At 47.5% G+C, this 20,145-nt stretch overlaps 1 protein-coding gene across 1 annotated transcript; it reads left to right on the top strand.

Moving 5' to 3' along the window:
• Nucleotides 1-8,775: 8,775 nt before the first annotated feature.
• Nucleotides 8,776-19,801, top strand: LOC110194768 (voltage-gated potassium channel KCNC1-like). Its single transcript, XM_020967288.2, has 4 exons — nucleotides 8,776-9,132; nucleotides 13,443-13,531; nucleotides 15,471-15,983; nucleotides 16,551-19,801. The coding sequence occupies exons 3-4, from the start codon at nucleotides 15,504-15,506 to the stop codon at nucleotides 17,379-17,381; spliced, it is 1,311 nt and encodes a 436-aa protein (XP_020822947.1). The 5' UTR covers nucleotides 8,776-9,132; nucleotides 13,443-13,531; nucleotides 15,471-15,503; the 3' UTR covers nucleotides 17,382-19,801.
• The last annotated feature ends 344 nt before the right edge of the window (nucleotides 19,802-20,145 follow it).

Genomic DNA, 20,145 nt, shown 5'->3' with positions numbered 1-20,145 from the left:
CAGCTCTGATTGGTTTATAATTAATGAAAGAATGACTATTACAATGAGAGATGGAAGCTATTCAAATGAATTTTGATTATGTCATTTACTTCTAAGTTACTACCCCCTCCTTTCCTTGGGTAATCTATTCAAACCTGAGTAGAGCACAATGGTTTTCCCACCTGGGTGGGCTCTTAGTCCAATCTACTTATCGGTAACATCCTTCAAGAAACTGAATTTTTGAAATCAGGACTTTAGAAAAAGAGGCAAACTCTGGATCTCCCCAAATCATTGATTATTAATAATCATTTCTCTCATAGGTGAGGAGGGGAAAAGCTCTATGTCTACAAATCTTGGTGGGAGGACATGTTACATGGGGCCTCCTTGCCTCTGCAGCCTTTTTCTTTCCCCTTATCTCATCTTCTTTCTCTTCTTCTCTCCCTTAATATTTGTCCTTCTCCACCATCCACCCACGTGAGTTTGCACTAAAAGTGCAGCTTCCCAACAAAAGTCTATCTGGGTGAGGTGGAGCATGCTGGGAAGCCCAAAACACATTTCTGGAAAAGCAGTTGAGACCACCCCCACCCCCACCTCATGAACAAAGCTTGAAGTTGTTGAGAAGTAAGATTGATGTGTCGGAGAAAACCTGGGAGTCCTTCCCTCCACGTGCACTGCAGAACAAAGGACTGTGTGAACTCCGTGGAGTGAGTCATTTCCATGTAGTACCAGGAAAAGGTCCATTTCAAAGCCACTGATAAGTTAGAGAGACAGTAGTCAACAAGGGCAACTAGGCGGCGCTGCAGTGGATAGAGCACGAGGCCTGGAGTCAGGAAGACTCATCTTCTGAGCTCAAATCCAGCCTCAGACTCTTACCAGCTGTGTGACCCTGGGCAAGTCACTTCACTCTGTTTGCCTCAGTTTCCTCATCTGCAAAATGAGCTGAGGAAGGCAATGGCAAATCACTCCAGTATCTTTGCCAAGAAAATCCCAAAGGGGGTCACAGAGAGTCAGACACGATTTAAATGACTGAGCAACAGTCAGTAACATCCTACACTACAAGGGGCCAGGAAGGGTGAGGTCTGAGCAAAGCCTACATTGTATTAACACCTTGGAGGGAGCAACTTGGGGTCAGAAGCGTAGAAGCCTGTGTCTGCCAGCACCACCCCTACCCCCTGTGGGGGGTACATTAACATCTGCCCTTCCTCTGGGGACAGATGTTTCAGCACTGCTGAGGGGAAAGCACCCCACTGAGCCCATGCTCATGGAGCTCAGATTATGACTACTTCTGCGGGCAGCTGAGGCCAAGTGAAAAAATGTGTCATGGGGGTTGAGATGCTGAAGTCCCTTAGTATGAGGGGGCAGAGGTTGGTTTGGAGAAACTTTGAGCCATGTACTGAACTCCTTGAGAAAGGAGATGGTAGTGTGGGGAAAAGGACTTGAAAGCCAGTGGCAAGAAGGATCGGGGAGCAGATATTGACGTAGGTGAATGATGGCAACAGAGGGAAGGCCTGGAAGAAACAGGAGGTAGTGAGAAATTGGCCAATTCCTCTCTGCTGTATATGTTGGGAGAAAAAAAGAGAGGCCAGTAATGGAGAGGCCAGCCATGTTTTTCCAGCATCGCCTGGAGCCGGCTGGGTTTCTGTGAGTGTGAGAAGGTGAAAACAGCATCGAAATGCTTCAGAACCCTGTTCAATGCATTGGCCAGGGGCAGCTAGGTGGCAACGTGGATAGAGCACCAGCCTGAAGTCAGGAGGACCTGAGTTCAAAACTGGCCTCAGACCAAACACTTGACATTTACTAGTTGTGTGACCCTGGGCAAGTCACTTAACCCCAATTGCAAAAAAAAAAAAAAACCCAAAAAACAAAAAACAATGCATTGGCCAAACAGCAGAGGACCAATGGGGAATTATGACAATGGTCTATCATCAGAGAGATCATTGGTTCAGAATGAGGCGGGTATGGTCAACATAGCCGTTGGTTTTGTTTGCCTATGCTTTGTCATAAGGGAGAAGTCTTTGAGGGGAGTAGTGGTGTAAAAAAGAGAGAGTCAATGAAACTTTTTTTTTTCAATAAGAGAACAGAAGGCTGAGAAGGAGACATTTCAAATGAAAGTGGAGTCTGTTAACAATAGAGTAAGGATCCAGCAGGGATGAATGTAAGGTACTTGAGGGCAGGGACTGTCTTATTTTTGTCTTTGTACCCTAAGTACCAGATAGCACAGTGCCCAGCACAAAATGGACAGTTTTTTATAAATGGGTGTTGAATCGCAATTGAATTGAATTTGTCGGGATTTGCACCTGAGGAGGGGGTAGGGCTCAGCTACACTGGGATCAGATTTTGGAGAGAAGTAATGGAGAAAGGGGTCATTTTCATCTCAGGACAGGGATGAGGGGAGGAGGTAAGATTTGGCTAGCCAAAGGACTGTGGAAATCCTAGTTGACTGGGGGCCCTAGCCTGCTAGGTATGAGACAGGAGCATCAGGATTCCCAGGCAGGTTGTTCTCTCTACAAAGCTGTATGTGGTGGTAAAGGAACATTTGGGCTCATTGGCCGAGTCAGTACATGCCTGACTATAGGGTTTCTGGAGCTAGGCTTTGGGCAGCTCAGGGCCAGATGGCTCTCTTCCAAACTGGACTTCAGGCTGGACAATTTGGATCTGCATCAAGTGACTCTGGCCTGGGCACTCTGGTCTAGGTCAAACAGCTCTCTGAGTTGGACTCTGGTCCTGCTGTGTGTGGGGGAGAGATTTCAGAGCAGGGATGGAGTCTCTCTGGATGTTGATGGTTGGCTGTAAGAACTGGGTGTCAAAGTCTTTGGTTAAGCCCTAGCTCTTTCTCTTTCTCCCATTAGGGCTTGCCTTTCTCTTTGTGATTGGGGTGGTAAGCAAAGAGGGAGAAGCATTCATTAATGGTGGACCCTTTCCCATGAAATTCAAGGTATTAATGATCATGGAACCTTAGTATTCAAGGGCTATTCTCATTCTACTCATCCTCATTCTGCCTTCTGCTGTCTTTGTGCCTTCATTCCAGCAATTTTTCCTTTCTACCCTCCCTATCCCTCACCCCACTTCAAGCTAAAAATGATATCTGCCTCCAAAAAAGATCAATAAGCATTCATTAAGCACCTACTATGTTCCAGGCCCTGTGTAGAGACAAAGGCAAAGAAGGAAGCAATGCCTGCTCTCCTCCCATTTTGCCTAGCTCTCTCTGTCTCCCTTATCCAGCTAGGTGGCCCAGTGGACTTGGAAATCAGGAAGACCTGAGTTTCAATTCAATCAAGTGATCTGGGCAAGTCAATTAATTTCTCCAGGCCTCAGTTTCTTCATCTATAAAATGGTGATGATAATAATAGCATTTCATAGCACTGTGAGAATCAGATGAGATATACTATAACATATGTAAAGCATTTGCAAACTTTACAATACTATCAAAATGTTAGCTATTGGTTATTTTAATTAAAAATTTTTTTTCAATAAACAGAAACCTATTTTGCCTCCACTCTACCTTCCCCCTCATTAGAAAAGAAAAAAGAAAGCAAAGCCCTCATAACAAATATACTAGCTATGCAAAACCAATTCCTGCATTGGCCATGTCCAGAAATGTGTGCAGGGCAGCTAGGTGGCGCTGCAGTGGATAGAGCACCAGGCCTGGAGTCAGGAAGACTCATCTTCTGAGCTTTAGGGAGGAGGGTAGTATGTACTGTCTGCTGTCCATTCGTCCACTGTGGTTGTGGTAGGTAATTGCATCAATCAGCTCCTGAGTCTCTCAAAATGGTTGGTCTTTGCAATGTTGTTGTTGCATAAAGTTATCATCCTGGTTCCACTGCTCACTTCACTTTGCATCAGTTCATCCAAGTCTTCCCAGGTTTCTCTGAAACCATCCTCTTCATTATTTCCTACAGCACAATAGTATTCCATTCATATACCATAACTTGTTTAGCCATTCCCCAGTTGATGGACACTGTCTTAGTCTTCAGTTCTTTGCCACCACAAAAAGAGCTGCTATTAAAATTTTTGCATATCCTTTTCCTATTTTTTTTTGGATCTCTTTGGAGTGTAGGTCTAATGTTGATATCATAAGGTATTATTATTATCTTGTATTATGTTTGTGTAATGGTAGCTTGGTGGAGCCATAGTGCACAGAGCCCTGAGCCTGGAGTAAGGAAGACCTAAGTCCAAATCTGGTTTCAGGTACTTACTAGTTGTGTGACCCTGGGCAAGTCATTTCACCCTGTTTGCCTCAGTTTCCTCTTCTGTAAAATGAGCTGGAGGAGGAAATTGGCAAACCACTCCAAGTGTCTTTGCCAGGAAAACCTCATGGATAGTACTGGCATGCTATGGGTCATGGGGTTGCAGAGTTGGACTCAACTAAATGGTGGAACAATAACAAAATTATCCTTGTGAACATGTTGTAGCCTCTCTACTGGACTGCAAGCTCTTGGGATTTGCAAGGACTTTGGAATTTTTTATTACTATATTCCCAGCACTAAACATAGGGCTTGCTACATAGTAGGTGTTTTAGTAGGTGCCAATTAAATTTTTGTTGAATTGGATCAAGTTCTGTGATCCTCAGAGAATGGGATACTTCAGGAATAGTGGATTTTCCCTAACTGCAGGTCTGCAAGCAAAGAGTGGATGAGCATTTCAACGGGATGTTGTAGAGGAGAGAAGACCTGAGTTCAAATATGGCCTCAGACACTTACTAGCTGTGTGGCCCTGGGCAAGTCACTTAACCTCTGCTTGAATCCACCGGAGAAGGAAATGGCAAACCACTCCAGTATCTTGGCCAAGGAAACTCCATAGATAGTATCGGTGTGCTATGGTCCAGGAAGAGTCAGATATGACTAAAAAACTGAATGACAATGAAGGAAGCATCCCACTTCAAAAGAGGCAATGTGACATGCTCCTATGACCCATTTCCACCTTTTAATGATAACATCTAGTGAGGAGAGTCCCTAATTTTATAGTTAGTCAATGTTCTAGAATGAAAACCAAGGAGTTCTAACTCCCAACCATCTATATGGGATAGATCAATCAGGGTGGGCATCATTTCTTCTCCAAGAAATTGTAATGGCATTCCCCAATAGACAAATGGTCAAAGATAGACTGAACTGTTTTCAAAGGAAGATTTGCAGACTATAAATGAGCACATGAAAACATTTTCCAGATCACTAATAATAAGAGAAATGTAAATTCATCCAGGTTTTATCCCGTGCCAATTGACAAAAATAACAGAAGATAAGATCAGTCATTGTTGGAGGGGCTATGGTAAGACAGGCACATTAATGCACTGTTGGTGGACCTGTAAAGAGGTCTGATAGTTCTGCATTTCCATTTAGAACTATGCTTTTTAAAAAAATGTGAAATTGTCCACATCCTTTGACCAAACCATCCCACTGCTAAGAATAGACTCCAAGGAGCTCAAAGACAGAAACAAAGGTCCAATGAATCCCAAAATATTCATAACAACACTCCCTGGTAGCAAAGAACTGGAAACATAGTAAGTAGGTGTCCATTAATTGGGGAATGTCAAAAATACTCCACCAACTATAGCATATCAACACAATACAAGATTATTACGCAATAAAAATTATCAATATAGATAATTCAGAGAAACATGAAAAGATTCATATGAACTGATGAGAAGTGAAGTAAACAGAACTGAGAGAAAATATACATAAAGATTACAATGTAAATTAAAGATCACTAAAAAGACAATTAAATTCTGATTAATGGAGGGAAAATAAAATCCTGAATAAGAAATAATAAAATACACCCTCTTCCTCATAACAGAGAAGTCGTGGGGAGAGGGGCAGAATATTGTATAGTTTGATGATTACTGTGTCTGCATTTACATATTTTTGCTTAGTTGTTTTTCTTTGTCCGAAGGAAGATCCCGCCATGTCCTAGTACTCTAAGGTCATTAATCCTGCTCTTTCTGCACTCTCCTCTCTTCCCAGTATTGGTCCAATCAATCAATTCCAACTCCATTCTCAAATCCCTTGCCTCTGTCCTATCATCACCTTGCCTTGCCAAACCCCAACTCGGAATTACTCCCATCGTCCACTCCTATTTGTCTGCTGCTAAACAGTGCTGCAGAAAATTTGTTTTCTAATACGAACTGGACCCCCACTTAAGCAAGGCAATCCTAGGCTTCCTTAATTGATTCTCTAGTACAATGGTGTCAAACTCAAAGAGAAACTCTTTTTTGTTCAGTTGTTTTAGTCATACCCAACTCTCCGTGGCCCCATAGATCATAGCATGCCAATATTGTCCATGGAGTTTTCTTGGTAAAGATACTGGAGTAGTTTGCCATTTCCTTCTCTGGTGGATTGAGACAATCAGAGGTTAAGTGACTTGTCCAGGGTCACATAGCTAGTAAGTGGCTGAGGCCAAACTTGAACTCAGGTCTTCCTGACTCCAAGTCTAGTACGCTATCCAATGAGTTGTCTCTTAAATAGAAACAGGAATCACTAAACTGTACATAAGGATCCCTGCAGGCCACATATTGACTTAGAAAACCACATATTAATATTATTTATGTTCTATTGTATTTTTATTTATTTTGTTAAATATTATCCAATTACATTTTAGTCTAATTTAGGCAGCACTTGAGAGCTTTTGACACCTCCCACCCCACAGTGATTATTCCAACATCTCCCTTCTCTTCAAGCCTCCCACAGAACTCCCTTCCATCATCTTCTCAGCTAAGGACTTTACTCCATGCTTGCCTGAGAAAATAGAGATGATTCTCCATGAACTTCCTTTTCTTTCCTCCTCTATTTCTCATAATGCTTTGACACAATCCCCCATTCTCTCCTCCTTTACTTCAGTCTCTGATGAAGAGATGGTTCTTCTCCTGGTCAAAGTCAACCTTTCTAATTATGCCTTTGATCCTATCTCCTCCCATCTTCTCCAGCTACAATCATCCACTCTCTCAAATCTTCCATTTCTCCTAATGTGCTGGTTTCTTCTTTCCCACCTACACACATTTCAGGGTTTCCCTTATCCTTCAAAGACCTCTACCTGACTCTACCATCCCCTCAAGCTATTGTCTTAAACTTCTCCTTACTTTCACAATCAAATCTGCTTCTACTTTCTCTCCTCTGATTTACTTCTTATCGCCTTGGAATCTGGTTTCCAACCTCAATACTCAACTGAAACTTCTTTATATAAAGTTACCAGTGATCTCTTAATGGCCAAATCCGATGGCCTTTTCTCAATCCTCATATTCCTTGGCCTCTCTTCAGCCTTTGGCACTGCTGATCACTTCTCCTCAATACTCTCTTCTCTCTAGGTTTTCAGGATGCTGGGCTCTTTTGGTTCTCCTCCTACCTCTCTGACCACTCCTTCTCTGTCTCCTTTGCTGGATCTTCATCCATATCCATATCCCACCCTCTCACTACCCATGCTACCCATGGTTCTGTCTCTGGCTGTCTTTTCTTAGAATTATCATCCATCATCATCATCATCATCCTCCATCGTCCATCATCAACTGTCTAGAGCTGGTAGAGAGTTCAGAGGCCATCTAGTCCAATGTTGAATTTTACAGAAGAGAAAACAGGCCCAGAGAGATATAGCAACTTACCCAAAGTCACAGAGGTATACCTTATTCTACACCCAGTTGCCAAAACAATATTCCTATGGCACAGGTCTGACCGCCTCCCCCTTCTGCTCAGAAAACTCTAATGGCTCCCTATTGTATAAGATACAAATGCCTCTGACACTGAAAATCCTTCACAACCTACCTTGCCAGCCTTATTACATGTTACTCTTCTTCATGTAAAATCATAACTTTAGATCAACTTCTAATGCCTTCTCCCTCATTTCTTCCTGTTTAGTTTGTATCTGTTCAGTATCTAATTATATTTACACGCACATACACATGTGTTGTGTTCTTGGTTAGAATGTAAGCTATTTAATCATTTGCATCTTTGTTTACTGGGCACTTACCCTACTGCCTGACACATAGTAGGCATTTAATAAGTGTTTATTGACTGGTTGATTGGTTGATTGGATGGAGGGAGAAAGTGGAAATGACTGTGATGTATGAACAGAAGATACCCACAAAAGATATTTTTAAAAAACAAATGCTGGGGGAAGGAGTGAGTTCCCCCCTTTGGAGATCACACACAGGCTCAATGCCTATTCATTGGGATGATTGGAGAGAAGATTCCCGCTCAGGTAGGAATCTGGAGGTGCCTCGTAGCTCTGTGATTTGGGGCTTCTGTAAATTTCCAGTCTAGTGGTAGGAGAGGGGTGGGGGTGTGAGGGGGAATGTCTGGACAGTGGATTAACCCTGGAGGGAGCTCCAGGCCAATTTGCCCCTCCTCTCAAATCTTTCATGGTTGGAGTGGGGGTGGGGCACCAGCTGATACTGAAAGCTTCGGATGCCTGGCCAATCCCCCCCACCCCCTAAGTCAGAGCAAGAGAACTGGCTTGAGGCAGCCCCAAAGCCCAGAAGAAGGGGGAGGGAGGGGGAGCATGGTTTGTGTCGAGGAGACTGGGGCCTCAGCCAACGTCAGCACAGGCCCGAGTCAAACAGCCTATTCTCTGAGCATGGCTAATCCCCGAGGAAACAGCAAGAAAGATGAGTGGGCAGCAACAGCTGGATGTGGCCAGGAGCACATCTGGCCTGGAACATGTGTTGTCTTCTGGTCCTCACCTCCCCTCTCCTCCTCCCTAGGGCTTGTAGGATTCCAGGCGGCTGCTAAGAGCATTGTCCTGGGGTTTGGGGCGGGGGGGAAGGAGCAGAAATGGGGGCTCTGTTGTTCCAAATTTCCAGTCTTGTGAATTGGCCCGGAGCCTGACCACCTAACTTCCTGTTTTCCCCCCAGCCGCCTCTCCCCCTCCCTGTGCTCAGGCCTGGAGCCGAGCCTGAGAAGGAAGGAGGAGCAGAGAAGCTGGCCCCGGGCTGGCCATCCTCTGCTTCCCCACCAGGGGCGGGGGTGAAGTCTGCAAACCTAATGAGGGGGAGAACCCATGTAGCCCCTGCATCTGCAGCCACCAGAGGCCCTGGGCTCATTCCTGCCTGGACACACCAAGAGAGGACAGCTCCAGAGGAGCTCCGCTGGCCCCCTCCCCCCGCCAGCGCCCCCAGCCCCTGGCCACAGCCAGCAGACCTGATCGAGTGAGGAGTCCCAGCCTAGGCACACGGTAGGGAGGCATGGGGTGCAGGGAGCCGGGGGGCTCAGGGACACTCGGGGAGGGAGCCAGAGGCCAATTACCCTTGGAAACAGGGTCCCCCAGCAGGAACAGGCTGGAGCCAGGACAGGCTGCTGGACTTTTGGGCTAGTAAGTGGAGGGCTTATCTGCAAGACCACGTTAAGCCTCTTTTGTTGTCCGTTTTGCCTCAGTCCTTTGCCCGATCCGCTCATTCCCCTGCTCTCCTGAACAGCACGGTGGCAAGAGTGAGCACAGTGGATGAGGGTTCATGGGACTCTGCCATTTACCAGTTGGATAACCTTGGGCAAGCCACTTAAACCTCTCTCTCAGTCTTCGTTCATCGAAGTGCTTTGACTGAATGCTCTCTAAGGTCCCTTGAGCCGGGTTTGAGCCCTGCTTCTGCCAGCTTGGTGGCACTCAACCAGCTATTTCCCCTCTATGGACCATGGTTTTCTTTTCTTTTCTGTCAAGCAAAAGGTTGAGTGAAATGATCCCTGGAATCCCCTCCTGCACAAAACTTCTCTGACCCCTCTGCCTGGTCCCTAGTCCACCCTGCCTTTGACTCCCTCTTTGGCTAAAACCATGGGGTTTAACCTGCCTGGTCAGAAGCTGTTGGTGCCATTGCAGGTCCCTGTGGAAGATAGGTAGAGGTAGCTTTGTGTTATCCAGCAGGGTGACAGCCCTCCCTGCCCCCCATCTTAGCTCAGTCGCCTCCTCAAGGTTCCTCTGGCCCTGGGCTGGCTCCAGCTCCTCAGACACTCCCCACACCCACCCAGCCACTTAGTACCCTTGTCACCAGGACTTAGCCCCCAGCCCCACCCCCCACCCCCACTCCCAGTTCTGGAGCAGGGGCATTTTGACTTGCTTCTACTTGAGCTTCTAATGGGGGAGGGGTGGGGGAAGAGGAGGAGGGAGGGATCTATGGAGCAGGAGGGAGGGCACCTTTGTACAGGCTTCACAAGTCCCTGATGCCGCACTTAACATATAGACCTAGTCACACGACCGCACCCTTGGCACAGCAGATCTAGAGGATTAGCAGTTCTTGCAGACTCAACAGGAGTCTCTTTGAAGCTCCCCTAGATTCCAGGCTCCCAGGGATGCTAGGGGTGACTTGCGTGCAGAAGGACCTTCTGTAAGTGGTGGGTGACCACAGCTGGCTCAGCCTCCAACTAGGTATGTGAGCAGATATCGACTTCTCCTGTGAACAATGAGGGAGGTGGGTGAGGTGCTACCTAAAGTTTCCTCCAGCTCCAATGCTCCCTGTTTGAAGGTATCTTCCTTCTCTGACAGCCTTTGTCCTAAGGTCCTTTACAGCTCTGCCATCCTGGACTCTAAAGTCCCTGCCAGCACTAATATTCGATGTTCTAAGATCTCTTCAAGCTCTGACTTGTTGTCTTCAAATTCTCACCTTCTAAGTTCTAAAGTCCCTTCCAGCATTGACATTCTTTGTTCAAAGGTCCCTCTGTGTTTTAAAGTCTCTACCAACTCAGACTTCTCATGTTCTCAGGTCCCTCCTAGCTCTAACATTCTACGTTCTAAGGACCCTTCCTAGTTCTGACATAAGGTTCCTTCCCGCTCTAGTATTTGGTATTCTGAGAGCCTTCCCAGCTCTAATGTTTTACATTCTAAAGTGTCTTCTAGCTTTCCTATTCTTGGTTCTAAGGTCCTTTCCAGATCTGACATTTGATCTTCTAAAATCCTTTCTGGGTTGACAGTCTCTACATCTTTCCTCAGTAACCTGGAAGGGGGGGGGGGGAGAGAGAGAGAGAGAGAGAGAGAGAGAGAGAGAGAGAGAGAGAGAGAGAGAGAGAGAGAGAGAGAGAGAGAGAGAGAAGAGACACAGAGAGAGACGGAGGGATAGAGAGATAGAAACAGGGAGACAGAAACAGAAGCAGAGGGACAGAGACAGAGAGACACAGAAACAGAGAGAGTCAGAGACAGACAGAAAGACAGTCAGACAAAGAGAAAGAGAGACAGATAGGAAGACAGACAGAGGCAGAGAGAGACAGAGAGACAGAAACAGAAGCAGAGAGACAGAGACAGAGAGAGACACAGAAACAGAGAGAGAGAGAGAGTCAGAGACAAAGACAGAGAGAAAGAGAGCTAGAGACAGAGAGAGAGTCAGAGACAGAGAGAAAGACAGACAGATAGGGAGACGGAGGCAGAGAGAGAGAGAGAGAGAGACAGAAGAGACACAGAGAGAGACAGAGAGAGAGAGACAGAGACAGAGACAGAAACAGAAGCAGAGAGACCGAGACAGAGAGACACAGAAACAGAGAGAGAGAGAGAGAGAGAGAGAGAGAGAGAGAGAGAGAGAGAGAGAGAGAGAGAGGAGGGAGGGAGGGAGGGAGGGAGAGAGAGAGAGAGAGAGAGAGAGAGAGAGAGAGAGAGAGAGAGAGAGAGAGAGAGAGAGAGAGAACAGCAGTGACCGCGAAATCCTCCCTCTTCATTTGGAAAACTCATTCAGGATTAGCACACTTCCTTGCTTTCCCTGGTTCCCTATCCTGACCTCTCTGGGATCTGGCTAGCTTCTCCTCTGCAGTTTACTAGCTAAGAGATTGCGCTTATATTTGCTGCGACCCTCGAGGGCTCACTTTCCTCCTTTACATAATGTGGACCATAATACCTGCATGCCACTGACCTCAAGGGATCGTTGTGAGAGAAGCTCTTTGTGAAGTTTGAAAAAGCACTAGACAAAACTGGTGTCGTTATCCAATCTTTGTTAAGAACACCTCCTTCTGAGATTAGACCCCCTTCCTCAGAAATGTATGGTGCCCCCCGCCCCACCCCTTCCCCCAAAAGTTTTAACCTCCTAACCAGGGCATTCAAAGACCTCCCCAATTAGGCTACAGTCCTCTCTTATTCCTCTTTTTCCAGGAGCCCAGCTCATGGCCGATCCCTTCCATCCAAGAAAGGCTCATGTCCAAGGTTGGGGCTATCTGTCTTGGGAAGCCCCAACTTGGCTTTTGTCCCAGATCGGCCCCCAGGTGGATTTCATAGAATGTTAGAGCTGGAAGGGAATTTAGAATAAAGGAAGAGCTGGGAGGCAGCTGAGAACATAGAATGTCAGTTAGAAGAGAGCTTAGAACATAGAGCATTAGATTAAGAAGGATTCTTACAACATGAATGAATGAATGAAATCAAAAGCATTTATTAAGTTCTTACTATGTGCCAAGCAGTGTGCTAGGCACTGGGGATGCAAATACAAAAGCAAGGACAGTCCTTGCCGGCAAAAAGCTTCACACACAGGGAAGTGGTAACCATGGAGGGCCACTTTGGTTAGGAAAGTTAAAACAGTGGTAAGTCCACAGGTGAGTAAGTAGATTGACACATCCCAACCAGGCACAGTAGAAGAATTGGTTCACGGTTTGGAGTTTGTGTCCTGGTTATAGAATTGGAGGGGAGAATGTGGGAAGGGAAGGGAAGGAAGCTGCCTTTAGTGGGGGGGGGGTGGGAAGGTTGTGGGGCAGCTAGGTGGCACTGTGCAGTGAATAGAGCCCCAGCTCTAGCATCAGGAAAACCTGAGTTCAAATCTGACCTCAGACACTTACTAGCTGTGTGATCCTGGGTAAGTCATTTCACCTTGTTTGTCTCAGTTTCCTCATCTATAAAATGAGCTAGAGAAGGAAATGGTTTGCTTCCCTCACAACAACTTTGGAGGGAAATAGCAACAGTAGGATCACCCCCATTTTACAGATGATGAAAGGGACTTGCCCAAGAAAACATTGGTAATAGATGCCCAAGGTGGGATTTGAATATGGTTTCTTGACTTTAAAGCCCAGTACTCAACCCATCTCTGCCTCTAGAACATCGACTCCTTCTGGTCCTTCCAGACTGACCTCATTTCTGATGCTCAGGGTTGATCCCAAAAAGGTCAGTTTTCCCTTTTGCTCATGCTTGCATTCTAGTATTAAATTCAGGGGAAATCTGAAGAAAATTAGATATGGCTCTTGCCTAGGATTCCTCAAATATTGTCCACAGCTCCTGTATGCACTCAATCCATAATATGAGTATTGGATATGAGGCTGCCTTTATTTTCCTCACCACAGAAAATGCATGAGGTACAAAGCACTTAGCAGAGCCTATGCCTAATAGACTCCCCTTGAAAGTAAAGGAACTTGGGTGGGCTGCTGAACAAGCACTCCCCATTCACCCTTTGTCTGCATGGTCTAAGCAACTGACAGTATTATTACTGAGGGTCGGAAAGGTCCAGACTTTGTAGATTTCATGACATGGCTTTGGTCCTGCTGGGGTGGTCTTTCTTTTCCAAGTACTCTGTTGAAGAAATTTTCTCCTTCTAGGAGGCTGGTCCCTGACTCTCAAACTTAAGAACTCAATCACTTGGCAACTCTACAGCTTGGGAACTCTGGAACACAGGATTGCTCACAAGGTAAAAACCCCAAGGTTGGGAGTATCCACCCTCAGAATTACTAGTCTCTGACCTGTACTCAGAAAAAGAAAGAGAAAAGCAGAAGGTAGCTAGAAACTTGAGGCCCCCTCTCAGACTCACTTAGTCAAGTACTCGTCACTTGTCACTTGCCATGTGCTTCTCCTGCAAGTCATCATTTTCTGTTCCTGGGCAGAGGAAGGAGAAATCCCCTCCTCCCTTACTCCACTGTATTCTGTCCTGGAGGCCCAAGGGAGAGAAAGTGAGCAAAAAATCTAATGTAAAATGTTACTGTTGCTGTTGTTCAGTCATGTCTGGCTCTTTGCAATCCCCATCTTTGGGGTTTTCTTGGAAAAGATACCAGAGTAGCTTACCATTGCCTTCTCTAACTCATTTTACAGATGAGGAACAGAGGCAAACAGGGTTAAGTGACTTGCCCAGGGTCATACAGTTAGCAATGTCTGAGGCTGGATTTGAACTCATGAAGATGTCTTCCCAATTCTAAGCCCAGAAATCTATCCGTGGCACCACCTAGCTGCCAATAATATAAAATGCATATGGATAAATGTAAAGTCTTACATCGGGTTCAAAAAATCAATTTCACAAGTTAGTAGATCAGATAACACTAAATTCCAAGGAAATCCGAATAAAGCCCAATATGGCTTGTATCTAGAATTTCCCAAATGTGAGTAAGAGGGTTCCTAACTCCTGCAGAGTAATCTACATATAGGTACCAGATACAAGGCAATCTTTCTTTTACCCACCACAGAAAATACACAAAATCAAAAAAAAAAAAAACTTACCCAAGCTCAAATCCAGTAGCATAAAATTCTAAAATAGTCTGTTGGATGCCCTCAGGAAGGTAAAGTACTTTGGCAGCCTTCTGAATAATCCCCATTTGCCTGCACCGTCCAATACCTGGAGGTTGACTCATTTTGAGTCAACATTATGATGTAGCTTCCAAAAAAGCTAATGTGAATTTGGGCTGCATTAAGAGGGATATAACTTCCAGGAACAAGGAGGTGATGGTCACACTGTATTGTGCCCTGGTCAGAAAATATCTGAATTATTGTGTTCAGTTCTGGATGTCACATTTTAAAAAGGATATTGATAAGGCATAAACCATTCAGAGGAGGGCAACCAAAATGATGAAAGGTGTTAAGTCCATGCCCTAGGAGGATGAATCAAAGGAGCTGTTGATATTTTGCCTGGAGAAGACAAGGCTCGGTGTGGGGATGTGAGAGTTGTTATGTTTGGGATAGCAAATCTGCCTGGTCCCAGAGGGCAGACCCAGAAACCATGGGAGGAAGTTACCAAGAGGCAAATTTATGTTATGTAAAACTTTCTAATGATTCAAGCTGTCCAAAAGTAGAATGAGTTGCCTCAAGGGGTAGTGAATTTCCCCTCATTGGGAGTCTTCAAGCAAAGACTGGATGACCATTTGTAGGGTATTTTATAGAGAGGATTCTTTTCTGGGTTGGACTGCATGGCCACTGGGGGCCCTTCAAACTGAAACTCCCTGATTTTGTTGATATGGGGGGGGGGGTCTAGAATAGAAAATGAGAACAAGAACATTATAACTGGAAAAAAATCTTTGAATACAGAATATGGAGTTGGGAGAGGTCACTGGTTCAATTCCCTTATTTTCTAGCTACGAAATAGACATTGAGGCCCAGAGGAAAGTGACTGGTCCAACTGAGGTCCTCCAGGTAGCACAGTGGTAAAGTTGGGATTGGAACCCAGTGTAGAGCAGGCTTTCAGAATCCCAGCTCTCTTCACCATTTTTGCTCTCCTGCCCCCAACCGTTTACCTTCTCAGGAACTCTGTTTCCCAGCCTAAGCCTGGAGCAACTGGGGTGACAAGACAGGGAGGGCAGGGGTGGGGAGCCAATCTGGATCTCCAGTGGACCCAATCCTAATGCGCCACTTCTTCTTATCTGCAGAGCCGAGTGGACCCAGAGTCAGGCAGGCAGGTCATGGAAGGCTCGGGAGAGAGGCTGGTCCTCAACGTGGGGGGCGTGCGCTACGAGACATACCACAGCACTCTGCGGGCCTTCCCTGGCACACGGCTCTACCAGCTGACGGAGCCCCCCATGGGTGGCACTCTGGCCCGAGAGGTCTTCTTTGACCGCAGCCCCCACCTCTTTGGCTACGTACTGGGCTACTACCGAACGCGCCAGTTGCACTGCCCCCCAGACATATGCCGGGCAGTGCTAGAGGAAGAGCTGGCTTTCTGGGGGCTGGCCGATGCCCCTTTGGCCCCCTGCTGTTGGCTGAAGCTCAGTGGTGGTGATGGACGGGCTGAGGACTTCCACGCCTGGGAGGAGAGTGAGCTGGGTGAAGAACAAGGCCTGCTGGGACCCATTGAGAGCCCCAACTCCACCAGGGCCCAGGGAACCTGGAAACCATGGCTGTGGACTCTACTCAACCAACCCTGCTCCTCCCTAGCAGGCAAGGTAACAGTCTTGGCCCCACAGACAGGCTCTGTACCCTCCCCTCCCCTCCTGCCCCCTGCTCCAAGGGCCATCCCTGGGGCCTTGGGCTCAGTCCTCATTCACCAAACATCATTCCTTTCTGGAATGCATATGATATCATGCCATTTAGGGTCATCCTATGCTCTAAAGTCCCTCCCTGCTCTGCCATCTTGGGCTCGCAGCTCTACCAGTCTTTGTTCCAAGGTCCCTCCTGGTTCTGTCATCCTTTACTCTAAGGGCCCTCCCAGCTCTAATGTTCTCTACTCTCTCTCTCCTAATGACCTTTCCAGCTGTACCATTCTGTCCTTATGCTCTGATATGCTACGATTCTCTGCTGCGTTCTTTCCCTCACTTTCTAGTGCAAACTGGGGTCGGCCCCAGGTGCTGAAGCAGCCCTTAAGTAAAGAAGCCAAGCAAGCCAGGTAGAGTGTGTCTGGGAAGGCTTCACCAAGGCTGGAGCTTTCCCAGCAGGGGCTTGGGGCCCCTGGGAGGGGGGCTTGGGGCAGTGCTGCCTGGGAGGTGCCTGACAGGTTTCTTCCCCTCCCACAGTGTGCTGCCCTCCTCTCCATGCTTTTCCTCCTGGGTGTTCTGGTCATCTTCTTCCAAGAAACCTCGGTGCAGCTGGACTACTTTACGTCCAACTTCCGGCCGCTGGAGCCCTGGGATGGTGAGAAGGAAGGCCTGCCCCCACCTCAGGCCCCAAGCCCAGGCCTGGTGTACCAGCGGGCCCCCCACCTTCTCTACCTGGAACTGCTGTGTGTGCTGTGGTTCGGGGCCGAGCTGCTGGCTCGAAGCATCTCCTGTCCCAACAAGGTCAAATTCCTGCGCAGCCCCATGACCCTGGTTGACCTGGCGTCCCTCTTCCCTGTGCTGGTGGAGCTGGCTGTGGGCCGGCGGGCCGAGCGCCACCCTCGCCTGTGCTTGGTGCTGGGGGCCCTGCGGGTACTCTATGTGCTTAAGCTGGGCCGCCTCCTGGGGCTGGTGGAGAAGCCACTGGCCCTGCGGGTGCTGGCTCACACACTGCGCTCCTCCTGGCGGGAGGCGGGCCTTCTGCTCTTGCTCTGGGCTGGAGAGATCTTGCTCTTTGGCTCTCTCTTCCTGTATGGGGAGCTGCTGGGCACTGGCCACGGCCAGGGCCAGAGTGAGGTGCACTTTGCTGACATCCTCACCTGCTTCTGGTGGACAGTGATCACCCTCACCACTGTGGGCTACGGGGACATCTACCCCATGTCCGCCTTAGGTCAGGTCACAGCTGCCATCACAGCCATGGCGGGTATGCTGACCAGCGTCCTCCTGGTGCCCATCCTCCTGGTCCGCTTTCAGAGGTGCTACGCTGTCGCTCTGGCCCGTCAGAAGCTGAGGCCCAGTGGGACCCTGTGATGGGACAGGCCCCAGGCCCCTCGGGGAGGTGGGATGGGACCCCAGGTGCCTGCCCTGACTATCTCTGCACCCCAGGGAAAGCTTAGCAGGAAGGCCACCCGCCCTCCTGTCCCTGCCCACCCAACTCCATGCCCAACATCACCAGGCGATCCCTTACCCTTCTCCTGCTTCATTAAACAGTCTTACAGTTACATCGTGGCCCAAGATGATCAGGGTCAGGTTCAGGCCCACAGTGGCATTGCTAGGGCTTTTTGGAGGGGTAGGCGGGTGTCAATAGCTTGGAGTCACTTGCCCTCTGTCCCCACAACACCTCACAGTCATAGATTGAGGGCAGGAAGAGATCTTGGAGGCCATCGAGTTCACCCCCCTCATTCTGCAGATGAGCAAACTAAGACAGCCAGAGCTAAAGTGACTCACTCAGGCTCACCCATCCCATATGCGCCAGAAGTGGAATTTGAACCCAGGTCCTCCTGACTCCAAGTGCATTACCCTAAGCTGCCTTCATCTCCTGAAAGGGTAGGAACGGATAGTGGATGGACCTTCATGGTTCTATGCTCCTTAGCCCCTTATTCTCACCCCACCATCCAGGTCCTTATCTATAGATGAGGAGAAGCTTATCAGCTATCTACATGGTCTTGGCGCTGGTGACTGAAGAATTGGAGAAGTTGCAATTCCCCAACACGGACACTAGGTGTCAGTGGCAACGCTCTCTAAGGTGGTGGTGGGGGGGTACTAGAGACATTCACAGAGTAAGATCATAGGATTTAGAGCTAGAAGGACCCTTAGAAATGACCTAGTCTGACCCCCTCATTCTAAAGAGGAAGAAACTGAGGCCCAGGGAAGACCTTGCCCAAGGTCACAGAGCAAAATAAGCTGGGATTTGAACTCAGGTCCTCTAGTTCCAAATCCAATGCTCTTACCAGTGCCCCCCACCTCTCCATTGGACATTCTGGCAGACTCCCAGCAATTTCTCCAGCATTCTTCTCCCTGTCCCATAATCCTCCAGGGGACCGAAAGGTCCCATATATTATTGCTTATGTAGCAGCCTTGTGCTTCCCAGGAAGGGGAATGAGCTTTTGTAAGCAGACGAATTGTTATCATTAGCCCTGTCAGTATTATTTGGTTCCCCTTCCGGTGTCTCTATTAATGTTTGTATCCCCATTTGACAGATAAGGAAACTGAGGCTCAGAGAGGTCTCACTTCCCATCCCTTCTCTCCTGTGTCCTCACTGTGAAGAAGGTAGGGCTGGAGCTAGCCCCATTTAGCAGGTGCTGAAATTTTGGTCCAGAGGGTGTAAGCAACTCACTCAAAGTCAAACGAGAGAGTGTGAGAGCCAGGATTAGGCTTCAGGTCTCCTGACTCCCAAGCCCAAGGCTCCTTCCCCTCTATAAGACCGTTATCAACTTGTTGGGTCAACAGTCTATCAGCAAGGGCCTAGGTGATGAGAAGCCACAGGCTGGGTGGATCCTTAACTAGACAGGATCAAGAGCTGTCTACACAGGTCAGGAAAGAACGCAAGCTGTGGAAGCTTTGAAATCATCAACTGTAATCCTCCCATTTCTATAGATGGGAAAACCAAAGCCCAGAGAAGGAAACAATTCTCCAATGGTATATATGTACAACAAATCTGTGCAAGAAGACAGCTTGACTCAGTCACATGATCTAGAGCTGAAAGGGGCCTCAGAAAGAGTCTAATTCTTACTCTACAGAGTTCCTTTGGCCAATGTCATCTCTGACAATAACCAAGTCACAATTCAAACCCAGATCCATTGACTCTAAATGCAGTGCTCTTCCCACTATTTTCAATCCCTTTCATGCCCTCTTCACAGTCTCCTCTGCTCCCTAGACTCCATTGCCCAAGCCAGCTCTAAGGCCTGGCCTGCTGGGGTCAACCTTCCTGGGCACTAAATCCCCAGCCCTCTTTTGATATTGACTGGGACACAATCTTACTACATCACTCAACTACTTAAAGAACATTCTGTAGCTCCTTATTACCCTGGCTCAAACCACCAACTTCTCAGCTTGGTATTCAAAACCTTTCACAATCTGGCTCCAGCCTACCTCTCCAGCCTAATGGCACATTATTATCCTTCACACACTCTATGAGCCAATCAAACTACCCTATTTGCCATTCTCCAAACTCAGCATTCCCTCTCTGGCCTTTGCAGAGGCTGGAGTCCACTCCCTTCTCACCTCTGCCTACATGCTCTCCATCCTGTGGGAAGCCCTTCCTATTCCCCCATAGTTATCTGTGTTCCCTTTTACCTTTTCAAATTATTATGTATATGCTTATCTCTGCATGTTGTACCCCACCCCCAAGCAGAATGTAATGTAAGCTCCCTGAGGGCACTAACTATTTCCTTTCTGTCTTTGTATACTCAGCTAGTACAGTGTCTTAAATAAATGCTTGTTGAATTGGATTGGATTGGATTGGATGGAGGTGGGGGAAGGGTCATAGTCATCAGCAGTGGAGGGCAGCAGCCCTGGAGAACCCCAGATCTGGGTGCCTGAGGTCATGAGACAGAGTTCTGCTTCTGTGTCTTGTCATCTGCTTCCCACAATATCAACCAATGGAAAATCCCTCCAATGTGTCTACCCCAACCAAGGAAGTCTAGTTTCCTGTGATGAGTACATTTCTATCCATTCTTTCCTGCATGGGGTGAGGAACGGGAGGAAGTGTCACAGATGGAAAGACTGAGGCCCAGGGGAGAGAAGTAATTGCTGAGGGTCACACAGTAAGTTGGTAGCAGAGCTGGGATTTGAC

This window comes from Phascolarctos cinereus, unplaced genomic scaffold, assembly GCF_003287225.1.
Source record: "Phascolarctos cinereus isolate Bilbo 61053 unplaced genomic scaffold, phaCin_HiC Scaffold_8;HRSCAF=390, whole genome shotgun sequence".
Taxonomy (NCBI): domain Eukaryota; kingdom Metazoa; phylum Chordata; class Mammalia; order Diprotodontia; family Phascolarctidae; genus Phascolarctos; species Phascolarctos cinereus.
This window is presented reverse-complemented; position numbering and strand designations above follow the sequence as displayed.

Excerpts from the sequence above, each read along its gene's own strand:
- LOC110194768 (XM_020967288.2), top strand. The coding sequence starts at position 15,504 with ATGGAAGGCTCGGGAGAGAGGCTGGTCCTCAACGTGGGGGGCGTGCGC. Across the intron at positions 15,984-16,550 it reads GCTCCTCCCTAGCAGGCAAG|TGTGCTGCCCTCCTCTCCAT; the intron begins GTAACAGTCTTG and ends CCCCTCCCACAG.